We start from the raw sequence: 13,327 nt of genomic DNA, 5'->3' as shown, positions 1-13,327 counted from the left end.
TATGAAGTATGATATAAATATTTTCGTATTTTGCTTGAGTTTGTTGACCTGGAGGTACACAACTAAACCATTGAAGGTTTAAGCCAGTGTTTCTGGCTGCTTATCAATTAACCCCTTTGATATCTATTTTACTCACATGGACCTATCCAATCGATGTTAAAAAAAAATCCTATTATATTTTTATAATTAAATATCATTGGGAATTGTATAAAAATAATTATTAAAATATTTTGTGTATTGAAGATTTATAACCAATTTATGAGAGGTAAATTTTAACAACATAATCTCATGTGGACTCTGATTAAGGACCATTGATTTAAGCAGAACCTTAACCTTCAAACAGACATTATGCTGTCATCATTGCTACATTTTGAGTTCAAATTCCGCTGAGGTCGACTTTGCTTTTCATCCTTTTGGGGTTGATAAATTAAGTACCAATGAAATTCTAGGGTTAATGTAATTGACTAGTCCCCTCCCTCAAAATTACAGTGCCTATAGTAGAAAGGATTATGTTGTCATTATCATCATTGTTTAATGTCCAGACACCAATTGTCCGTTTTGGCATGGTTTCTTCAGCAGCATGCCCTTCCTAATGCCAACGACTTTACGGAATGTGCTGGGTGCTTTTTACATGCCATTGATACAAGTGTGTTTATGTAACACCAGCACAAATATATTTTATGTGGCACTGGCACCTGCAAGGCAAAGACCTCTTGGCTGAAAGAAAGAGTGTGGGGGTATGGCCATAAAGGACATACCTGTATGTATGGATGACCATGATTGTACTTAGCCTGACATGTCTTCTCAAATATAGCAAATTACCTCAAGTCCCAGTCCCATGTCATCTCCTCAGTGAGGCCCAGCATCTATAGATCCTGACTCACCATTTTGTCCCACGTCTTTCTGGATCTACACCTTCCACAGGTTCCCTCCACAATTACAGATCAGCACTTCTATAATCAACTGTCCTCATCCATACACATCACATGACTATACAGCATAATCTACTCTCTTGCACACAACATCTGATGCCTCTTATACCCAGTTTTCCTCTTAAATCATTTACACTGTCACATGTGCAGATTGACATTACCCATCCAGCATGCTGGCTTCATTTCTTTGAAGCCTTTGCAAGTATTCATAGCTCATGTTTCACTGCTTTTGTGTAAACTAAATAAAATATTTCAAACATTTGTTTAAAATTTGCTAGTTAAGATGATTTCCATGAGAGTTGTTACAAATACATATGAATATGAGTGTAAATACGAATGCATGTAGCAAATATGCATACAAGTGTAAATTGTTGGAATGAGTGGTCAATATTTGTGCCAAGGTTTAAATGGGTAGAAAATCCATCCTAGAGAGGATGATTAGCACACAAAAGATCAATAAAACATACATTGATTCTCATTCATGCTCTAACTCTCATTCTACCCAACCACCCCATGCTCTCTCTCTCCCTCTCCCTCCCTCTCTCTCTCTCTCAATCACACACACATACATGTACACATGATCAATCAATGAACAGAGTTGTAAATGGGACATTTCTGGCACAGCATCTTCCAGCTTCTGTAGTGTTAATCATAAAAAATAATTAGAAACCTACCACACATATTTCAAGAGTTGTTTATACAAAAACTTGTTCAGCTGTCATTTAATTAAATAGGTGATGGACATCAAGCAATTATAAATAGAAAAAGACCAAAAGAAAAGGAGTTAAACAGAGGTCATCCCAAAATAAAATAATTCACAGAGTTATCAATATACACCCAATAACAAGACTATATATATATATATATATATATATATATATATATATATATATATATATATTGTCGGTAAAACATAAATTCCAAAAAGAAGCACACTAAGTTATAGAGCAGTATATAATATAAATAAAGTTAGGAAAGGCCAGTTTAGGTAATCCCTTAAGCTGGCCTTATCTAACTTTATTTCATCATCATCATTTAACGTCTGTTATCCATGCTGGCATGGTCTGGATGGTTTGACCAGGGCTGGTAAGTTGGAAGGCTGCACCAGACTCCAATCTAATTTGGCATGGTTTTATACAACTGGATGCCCTTCCTAACGTTTCTTAATTGCCCACAAGGGGCTAAACATAGAGGAGACAAACAAGGACAGACAAAGGGATTAAGTCGATTACATTGACCCCAGTGCGTAACTTAATTTATCGACCCCGAAAGGATGAACGGCAAAGTCGACCTTGGCGGAATTTGAACTCAGAACGTAACGGCAGACGAAATACCACTAAGCATTTCGCCCGTCGTGCTAACGTTTCTGCCAGCTCGCCACCTAACACCAACCTTCCTAACACCAACCACTCTGAGAGTGTAATGGGTGCTTTTATGTGCCACTGGTACAGGTGCCATTTGCATGACACCAGTATCTGCCATGACTGCAATTTTGCTTAGCTTGATGGGTCTTCTTCTGAAGCATGACATAATGCCAAAGTTCTCAGTCAATGCCTCCATGAAGCCCAATGCTCAAAAGGAACTCAGCCACTTTGCCTCTGTGAGCGCCAACACTTGAAGGGTGCCCTTCATGTGCCATCGGCATGGGTACCAGTTACATGACACCAGCATGACTATAGAATATGATTATGTATTTGTAGTGATTCACTTAGCAGAGATGCAAACCCTGCTCTTGTTTCACTTTCTTCAAATTGTTCGTTTATTGAACACATGCTCATGGTTTGATCTTGACTTGGCACAATTGTTCAGATTACTAATCAGTCAGCAACTGGGATTTATATCACTCCGAGAGCTTCCATTGTTCCACTGTATTACATAAGGACATTAGAAGAGACTTTCTGTTCAAAGCAAGTTTGTTGCTGGACACCTCCTCTTCTCATCATTCCAGCCATGAAAATGCTTCTTTCTCATACCTTTCTTCTTCTTCTTCTTCTTCTTTTCTCTTGTATGTATTCCTGTCTCTCCCCACCCCCTCTCACTTTGACTACATGCTGAGATAAGCTTCAACAGGAATTCTGAATTTATAAATGTTCCAGCAGAAATTCTGCACTTTAAATCAAGAAATAAACAAGCAGATCCTGCATTTGCTAACTGAGAGATTGCTCAAAGAGAAAGTACAAACATCCCAACATCCATGATGAACTTAAACATTCTACAATTTAATAAAACTACAAACTTTTGCGGCTATTCCTAGCATTCTCATTGCATTTACAAACTTTCAGCTCTTTTCAAAGATTCCTTGTAACAGCTTGTAATTAGCTCACTTAAATGTTTTTTATTGTTTATAATCTGTAAGACTATAAGTAAGTCTTGTATTTAATATATTTTTGTCTTGAAGATAGTGAGCTGGGAGAATCATTAGCATGCTGGGCTAAATGCTTTGTAGCATTTTGTCCATCTTTCCATTCTTAGTTTGAATGCCTCTGAGGTCAACTTTGCTCTTCATCCTTTTGGGGTTAATAAAATAAGTATCAGTCATGTACTGGGATCGATGTAATCGACTCACCCCTCCTCCAAAATTACTGGCCTTATGCTAAAATTTGAAACCAATATTGTTTTGTCTCATTTCCTGCACAAAATTCACATACACGTAGGAGTGGCTGTGTGGTAAGTAGCTTGCTTACCAACCACATGGTTCCGGGTTCAGTCCCACTGTGTGACACCTTGGGCAAGTGTCTTCTACTACAGCCTCAGGCTGACCAAAGCCTTGTGAGTGGATTTGGTAGACGGAAACTGAAAGAAGCCTGTTGTATATTTGTATATATATATGTATGTATGTGTGTGTGTATGTTTATGTGTCTGTGTTTGTCCCCCCTACATCGCTTGACAACCGATGCTGGTGTGTTTACGTACCCGTAACTTAGCGGTTCAGCAAAATAGACCGATACAATAAGTACTAGGCTTACAAAGAATAAGTCCTGGGGTCGATTTGCTCGACTAAAGGCGGTGCTCCAGCATGGCCGCAGTCAAATGACTGAAAAGAGTAAAAGAGTATACACTTATTTTGTTCTTATTATTTACTCTCAAAATTAAATCACTGTTTGTGATAGGACATCATTGCCCATCTTACTCTATATTTCTCAAATTCACACAAATACGTGCATGCATTACTTAATGCCTTTCTCTGTCTCCTTCACACATTTATAAACTGCTATATCTAAATATGCATTATTTCTCTTTGATGCTCTCTCACTGTGTATAACAACAATCTGGTAGCACACCAATATTTACTAAATATATTATAGTTAATGAAATATTTCATGTAATGCAAAAGAAGTGAAGCTGAGCATACATTTGGGTAATTCATTTATTGCTAACCAAAAGTCAATGTTGCCCCAAATCTAATTATAATATATTCTTATCACATGCTGATCCTATCATGGATTTTCTTTTTTCTGATAAGGAATGCCTTGGCAAAAGATGCTAAGAAACTATCCGAGTGAGACAGAAAGAAGATAACAGGAGTCACAAACTCAGAAGAAAAAAATCTTTAATATAACAGAAATTAGATGCCTGCTTATTATTCAGCAAATATGCAAAATCTGCTATGCTAGAGGTGGAACCATGAAGACTTGCTTCCTGCCTTCAGTCCAAGAAGTAGAGACAGTGCCCTGGCCATTGTGGTTGCTCTTAAAAGATTGTTAGTCTCTACTTTCAACCTAGTGGATCATATTAGCACTCTGGCTGCTACTGCAACTGCACAGGTGGTTCCCTTTAGTTTCTTCATGAACAACAAATGACTAAGCACTTTCTGCTGTCTTATAGTGCTGGTATTCTATCTGGTTACTCAACCCAGTTTTTTGCATTATTTCTTCATTTGTGGTTTGGTTGCACCAAGAAGTTCTGTGTACAATTCTGAGGCAACTACTGAGGAAAACATCTGGAGTAGAAATTTTACTGATCTTTTCTCACATCTCATAGGCATAAATCGCCATCAATTTAATGATGGATATATACAGACAGAGTTTGGGATTGTAGTTGCTGGAAGAGATGGACCATACAGGTCTCAGAGGCTTGAAAATAGTTGCAGCTATCCTGAGACATTTCTCTGCATTTTTTCCCAACTTTCCATCTTTAATGATGTTACTGCTCATGTACTTGACTGAAAAAATGAATTCCAGAATCTGGCTTTACAGTCAGACTAGTTGCTGCTGACCAGTAGTATTCTGACCAATTATATTCTGACCATTAATATGCTGCTCACCAATAATATTCATACATTTATTTTCCTTGATGATCTGAATACCAGCCTTTGAGTAGATATTCTGATACTGATGATAATGTTTTGCATTACTGTAGCTAAGGTATTAAAAAATCTCAGATTGTTGGCAAAATCAAGATCTCTGAGTCTTCCTTGTCTCCATTTGATGCCACATACTGGATCGCTCATAGACTTCCCCATGGTGAAATCTACCACCACCACCACCACAGTAAACATACCCCTATCACGATGTCATACATATCCATGTTCCCAACTGTGGTTTGAATGCAACTGCATGTTCTCCCATAAAGTGATTACATGATGTTGATATATTGGGTGGGCACTTCATACAGTGCAATGGTCTTCTGCAGAGATTCTAATTGATGCAGGAAGCTCTAATATTCAAACCTAGTTGTTTTTTGAAACCTTAGAGAGCATCTATACTTTTTTTTTACCTGGTAATTTACTTCATCTTTCAGTACTAAAAGAAGAATGATATAATCAGATCAAATCATTTGTTCTGACTCTAGAAAAAAATCGTGATACTATTTGAGTATACAGAAAGTCACTTGTAAAGGTTATTCTGTAGAACTTATCAATACCAGTGGAGCAGTGGAGTCACTATAGTCGACTTATTCCTCACCCAAAATTGCTGGCCTTGTGCCAAAATTGAAAACCAATATAAGTACTAGCTCTGCAAAAAATTCTACATGGTAAGATAGAAAATTGTAATACTAAGCAACTCACCGATGCAAAGGTTTCAAGTTATAACATTCAGTGCTTGTGAGTTCTTAGTTGTTCTTAAAATGTGGAGTAAAGTGCTAGACAAGGCTTTTGATTTATCTACACATTTATGGAAAAGTAGTCTAGATATGGTAACAACTTCTCATTTGATGCAGCTTTTTGGAAAAGATACAAAAAGTATGAAAAATCAGTTTGAATGGAAAAGCATTGCTTGCACTTTGCTACTAGAGGCCTGAAAATGCCACACCCATGCTATGGGTCTCAGAGTTATTGTAGAACACTAGAACAAGAGTCAAAGAAAACATTAATAGAACAAAAAATAAATAGGCGTAGGAGTGGCTGTGTGGTAAGTAGCTTGCTTACCAACCACATGGCTCCGGGTTCAGTCCCACTGCATGGCACCTTGGGCAAGTGTCTTCTACTATAGCCTCGGGCCGACCAAAGCCTTGTGAGTGGATTTGGTAGACGGAAACTGAAAGAAGCCCGTCGTATATATGTATATATATGTTTGCGTGTCTGTGTTTGTCCCCACTACCATCGCTTGACAACCGATGCCGGTGTGTTTACGTCCCCGTAACTTAGTGGTTCGGCAAAAGAGACCTATAGAATAAGTACTAGGCTTACAAAGAATAAGTTCTGGGGTCGATTTGCTCGACTAAAGGCGGTGCTCCAGCATGGCCACAGTCAAATGACTGAAACAAGTAAAAGAAAGTAAAAGAAAAGTGAGTAAGGATGGTTCTAAAGCCCATCAGAGCTATGTCCCCAAGATTGATCCCTTTTAGCCATGTCAGTTTTCAGGTCCCAAATTGTTCATTCCAGTTTAATGTGTTTGATGGTAGGGAGAAGATGGGGGGAAGCAATGATGAGGTGGAAATAGAGAGAAAGATAAATAGATGCATAAGAAAGTTAGGGGAGCAGGATGGGGAGAGGTTTTTAAAAACCCATTTGTGGTCATGTATATGCATGTTTGTGTATACATTTTCTTTTTAAGTGCAGGGGACTATTAAGAACCAATCCTTGTATTCAGGATATATCCAACTAGCTGGTTAAAGTAAACTTTCACTCATGAGGACAGGAGTAGCAAGCTTCATTTTCAGATTTCATGTAAGCACCAAGGTGGAAGGAGCTCTTCAGTACGATATTTTTTCCTGCTAAACAAAGTCTGCATCACCTATTGCTGTTGCAGTAAAGGCTTGTGCAGTCTTTTTTGTCAAAAGTCATATATATTTTGCCAATGTTATGATATTATATCTTTCCTGGATATTGTGCCCACATGTTTTCCTGTTCTTAGTTGCCTGTGGAATAAACATTTTCCACACATCCATAAATACGGGAAAATTTTTCAAAAGTATACTTTGAAGGTTTTATTTAGCTGCACAACTAGCATAAAAAAGGATTGGTTCTTCCTTTATCAGTGCTCTTTTCACCATATATACAATATATAACAAATATACATGCCTACATATACACACACATGTACACTCACATGCATCCACATACATACTTTCTTTCTATCTTAATTCACTTTTATAAGAAATTTGTGACTCACAATTTAAATGCTCCTCTTGAAATCCCAGAATGAAAGGGTTTTGCTCTTCACACAACTGGTCCATAGAAAATTTCCATCTAGTTTTTAATATACTATTCTTTTATTATTTTTGAATATTTGCACACACAAGTATGTTTTAACTTTAAAACATTTATTTCTGGGACACAAGTTTCACTAAAAAAAGGCAAGTTTTCTTTCTTTATTCATTAATAAAGCTGCAGGGCATGCATTTAATTGAAATGGCTAAGATTTGTGTACCAGTCATTATTACGGCATACTTCCTGTGAACATAACAATTTTGGATCTAATTACGGGTGTTTTGCTCATTAATTTCCAGCTGACCAAGGGTAGAAACAAAACGTTTTTCAGTTTATACAGTATAAAAATGTGAAATGGTTGAGTAAGAATAGCAGGAGTTGTTCGGTGTAATTACAATTGTTCTTGTGTGTAACACCACTGTCACCACCACTACGATTATCATCATCAGCGTCACTGTCACTACTACCACCACCACCACCACCACTACCATCAGCAGCAGCACCCCCTCCCGTACTACCACCATCATCAGCAGCAGCAGTTCTTATTTCCTTTAGTTTTAGACAAACTGGGCAGATAGGTTAAAAATCCTTTCTGCTGACTCTCGTCACTTCTCTAACAAGGCCTCCTCTATACTTATTGATGTTTATAACTCCATAAATATATATTAACCACAGTTTACTACTATTAAACACAGTTTGCCTCAATTCTGCTGGATGAAGATATTCTAGATTTACTTAAAAAAAAAAAGCTCTTATTTTAGCTGCGATGGAGGAAAGCTTCTCTGCAAGTGATGCTGGTATGTAAACAAAATTGTTTTATTAATTCCAAAATATTTCTTCACAGTCATCATTTTCCCGTCCGGTTGCCAATTTTCTTATCATTTATACAACGTTGTCTTTCACTATCTTTTAATTATGTTTTTCATTATATTTCGTATTATTTCTTAGTTCTTTAGACCTAATCTACTTCTTCCCTTCTTACCGAAATTCTGAGACATTTTTTTTACGTCTTGGAAACGAAGACATTCTTATTCAACAGACATTAAGTCATTATTATTATTCTTACCCAAATATATCTCACTCTAGAGATATTTCTTTCGTTGTTTTAAACAACTGGGCACCTTTTTAATGTTCTCCTGTTGTAACTCTATCCTGGCATCTATGATAATGGAAGAAACAGACCGACTGACGACTGTTCTGTCTTTATAAAAATTGACAGTTCAACTGAATTGTTTAAGTAAAAGGGACCTATTCTTTTATTGTTCCTTACTCTCTTCATTAGTAGATAAATCCATTTGTTTTACTTACTGCCTCCTCACATTATCTTTAAATCTTTTAAAATGATTCTCTTAATATTTTCCAAATGGTAATGCCGCCAACATAAACTCCTTTTTTTTTTCTTTCAATATTAACTTCTGATAACTCTCTTGCTGGTATTAAATTACTGTTAATATTTGTGGCAAATACGTTTTTTTTTTAGTAATTATCTGTATGTATTGTCGATTAATAATTGTGAAACTAACACCATGAAACCAAACATTTTCACTTCGGTGAATAATCACCGAAAGGCCTCGACCATAAACTTATTAAAGTTTAATTTTAGTCGATGTCTACTTCTACAGAATATTATGTAGTATCTTTATTGTAACAGTCATGTTTATCATAACCGGCAAATTACAATTCTATTTCTGCCCATTGCCGTCAATATGTTCATACTGTATATATACACATGTACATGCTACTATTATATGAATATATACACATGTACATGCTACTATTATATGAATATATACACATGTACATGCTACTATTATATGAATATATACACATGTACATGCTACTATTATATGCATATATACACATGTACATGCTACTATTATATGCATATATACATACTGTATATGCATAGTGTGTATGTATAAACATACTGTACATATACATATATATATATCTACAAAATAAATATGTTTCACTAATGTCTGTAACAGTTATGTCCTGTTATTCCCACCCCGAATCGGCTTTGAACTGTCGTTACTCCATTTCTTTCATTATCTTCACTTTTTTTCTTCTTCAGATACAAGGAAGCTATTTACTTTCAGTATTTTTTTCATAAATATACTTCCGTAAATGATAAACCAATCTTTTGCAAATTATCTGTTCATCGTCAAACCGTATTAAGAATTACTACGGTTTGTCTGTGGTTTATTAAGTGTAATTAGCCACTTGTGGCTTTTGTTTTGAAATATAATACACACACCTTAAAGGAAAGGGTTTGCACCGGTTTCTTATTCGTTCATATTATCGATCAATTATTTATAACTATTTTCTAAATTTTAGAACAATGTTTATGATGTAAAGTATTTTTAAGAGAAATATATTTTAGAAATTGAAACGCATACACACTATATATGAACGAAGCTTCTAATTCCAGTGATAAAACCCTTCTCGGTGTTTGACACACCCTCTCCAATATTAAGTTCCCTTCTGTTCCCCTATATTATAAAGAAGGCCTTTAAAACTAAATGACTTTGGTTTAACTTCAATAAACATTCGTCTCTTGTCTTGTTCTTTTACCCTCAACAACTGCCAAATACTGCGCATAATAAACTCCACACGTTTACTACATGTGAGTCGCGTCTGCCACTAAATTATTATTGTCAGCCGTAACCCATCACTTGTTTCTCAATTTACTATTTTGGGAAAAAAGCCTGAATGTCACACGAGTCTCATTTCTTCTTTCCTGTGAATTTGGAGTCTTGTCAATATTGTTTATCCTTGTTCATCATTCATCTACATACAACCCCAGTCGTCATCCCACGCTGGGCATAGATTCCGAAACTGCCGTTCGCAGTTGTTAGTTTGTTTGAAGCTCTGAAACATAACTCAGTGTTACAACACACACACACACACACATATACATATAACACACACACACACACACACACACACACACACACACACACACACACACACACACACATATATAAATGAAAATATTTTTGTCTTGATCCTGTATACGTAAGACGAAGTGTGTTGTTCACACCGGTTTCTGTATTGAGCGTGCATTTTTATATTTACTTATAAAAAAATCCTTGCGAAATACTTGGTTATTACTCTTGAATAACCAAGATAGATTTTTAATGATGTGTAAATTAATAATTTGCATAACATCACTAACTTTAACGTACACTTAACCGAGCTAGACTTACGATGGAAGCCGAAGATAATGAGAGAAGCTTGTCAATGTGTGAACTGGCCACAGGATCCTGATGTCGATCAGGTCAAGACAATTAATATTCAAAACTAGGCAATAAATATGACATGGTCTGTTAGTAAATTACTGTAAAATATATAGTTTCTTAGTTTTAGAGGGTTAGATTCGCACCTCACCTTGAAAAATGCATTTTTCTGAAGTTTATTCGGATTCCTAGGTTTTACATGTCCGAAATTACAAATTTGCCAAAATAAATAAATAAATTAATAAATTTCAAAATTTACTCCCCTCCCCCTCTCAAGCTCCCCCTCAATTTTAAAGATATTGTATATTGAAGTGTGGTAATTTCATTAAAGCAGGTATGTAACGTGGAAAAATACGGAGATTTTAACAACAATATCGAAACAAGACGACCGAAGAATTTTTTTGGTGCTTTAGTTAATTTCCTGAATTTTAATTTTTTTTGTTCAAGCTTTTTATTATTCAACCCCTCGCCCCCACTGCAGATAATTCGCCCTTCCCCATAAGTGTTTTCAGTTTTCTTTTTTCCCGGAAATGTTTTTCTAAATTACTTTAACATGGGAAATTACTATTAGGCATGAAAAAAAATTATTTTCAGTTTTTTTATTTACCCCTAATTATCTCTTGGAAAGTATGCTACTACTTGTTAAAAAGAGTACCTCCTACTCAACAGCAGGACCACTGGGCCTCTTCTTAGCCCTAGATCTTTTCAAACTTTATACACAAGCAATAATATGTACAAACATACAAATCTATACTTAGATTATTAGAAATTAACAACTTTATTCTGACGTTTTTATTGATACATTCATTACTTTCCACTAACAGTGCTTGTGGAAATTCCAAAGTTATTTTAAAGAATTGTTAAATGGTTTGAAGTTTATAGAGATCTATGAGCTATAATTACTTTTAAATTTGTATTTTGTTTGAAACAGTAAAGTTTTAACCATTGAGATGAAATCAAAGACTGTTATTCTGTGACTACAACTACTTTGTTAAAGGTTTACCAAAACTTAATGCACTATATTAGATCTTAATTTTCATTAAAGGAAAAGCTAATGTGACTAGACTCGAAAGCAATCTTAGAGAATGGTATAATAGCTGTGGGGTTTCCAAAATACTTATCCATAACATAGGTACAGGTGTGATTGTGTGGGTAAACAGTTTGCTCTGTAACCAAGTTCTTGGTTTGGTGCCACTACATAGTATTTTGGGAAAATGTCTTTTACAATAGTGTTGAGATGATTCTTTGAGTGAAATTTGGTCAACAGAAGCAGTATGGAAGCTTGTGTGAGTATGTATATTTATTTATTCTTTTACTTGTTTCAGTCATTTGACTTTGGCCATGCTGGAGCACCACCTTTAGTCGGACAATTTGACCCCGGGACTTATTCTTTGCAAACCTAGTATTTATTCTGTTGGTTCTTTTCCCAAGCTGCTAAGTTACGGGGATGTAAACACACCAAGATCGGTTGTCAAGCAATGGTGGGGGGGAACACACACACACACAAACACACATATATACAACAGGCTTCTGTCACAAGGCTTTGGTCAGCTCAAGGCTATAGCAGAAGACACTTGCCCAAGATGCCACGCAGTAGGACAGTACCTGGAACCACGTGGTTGGGAAGCAAACTTCTTACCATGCAGCTATGCTTATACATACATTCATATAATGTCCTTTTTCCATTCTGCCATGGGTTGAATGGTTTGACACGATCTGATGTACCAGAGGACTGCATCAAGTATCAATGCCTGCTTGGCCTGGTTTCTAAGTCTGGATGCTCTTACTAATGCCAACTTCTTTACAGATTGTATTGGGTGCTTTTTTGTGGCAGGAGTGAGGTCACCAAGTAACTCATAAAACAAGTCCCCTTCTACCGAGTGGAGGAGGAGGTGGTTTTATATCACCTCCTTCTCCACTTTCACTAAGTGTTGAGAGGCTAAAGTATGATAGAGGGGACAGGAGATAGTCTCTTGCTGTGGAGGAAATATGTAGTTACTGCAAGAGAGAATAAGATGGTAGAGACAAGGTGTTAGGGCATACCCTCAAGGTATAAAAGTGTGAATATAAGGAAATAGGGACAGAGTATCGGGAAAGGGTAGGTGTTTAAGTTTGTTAGTGCAAAAGGAAAGTTACAGATGATTGAGGGGAGGGACTGGAGAACTCAGTGAATGGTGAACAGAAAGGGAGAGGTGTGGTCAATGGCGAATCTCAGTTTTAGGGTAAGGTGAAAGAAATAGTAGACCAGGGAGGAGGATGTAGCAGTAGAAAAATGGGGGTGGAGGAGAGCTGCAGTATAGTAAGCAATAGATGAAAAATAGGGAGAGAGGGAGGTGCAGTGATAGAGATGGAGGTTAGATATTGAAAATGATTGATATAGTGCCAAACAAAGGTGTGGGGTGGTCACTGATGGTAGATATGAGAGGGTTTTGAGAATGATTGCAGCTACTGGAAAATGTGAGGTGTTTAAATATGAGACAGCGGTCATATGATGTAGCTAATGGGAAAAGGTTGTGAAAAATAAAGTAAGAAAGGATGATACTGAAGCTGTGTGATTGGTGACA

The 13,327-nt window shown here is 36.4% G+C and overlaps 1 protein-coding gene across 20 annotated transcripts in view; it reads left to right on the top strand.

Moving 5' to 3' along the window:
• The first annotated feature begins 7,929 nt into the window (after nt 1-7,929).
• Nucleotides 7,930-13,327, top strand: part of LOC106869890 (echinoderm microtubule-associated protein-like 2) — a 220,070-nt gene continuing 214,672 nt past the window's right edge. For 12 of the 20 annotated variants that reach the window (XM_089359994.1, XM_089359988.1, XM_089359990.1 and 9 more), the window contains exon 1: nt 8,053-8,321. In XM_089359994.1, the coding sequence (XP_089216120.1) occupies nt 8,291-8,321 (31 nt within the window). In that variant the 5' untranslated portion in view covers nt 8,053-8,290. Of the gene's footprint in view, nt 8,322-13,327 lie in introns of all 20 variants that reach the window. The other 8 variants (XM_089359991.1, XM_089359979.1, XM_089359974.1 and 5 more) reach the window with 3 other exon arrangements.

This window comes from Octopus bimaculoides, chromosome 11, assembly GCF_046866305.1.
Source record: "Octopus bimaculoides isolate indiv1 chromosome 11, ASM4686630v1, whole genome shotgun sequence".
In the NCBI taxonomy this organism is placed as follows: Eukaryota; Metazoa; Mollusca; class Cephalopoda; order Octopoda; family Octopodidae; genus Octopus; species Octopus bimaculoides.
This window is presented reverse-complemented; position numbering and strand designations above follow the sequence as displayed.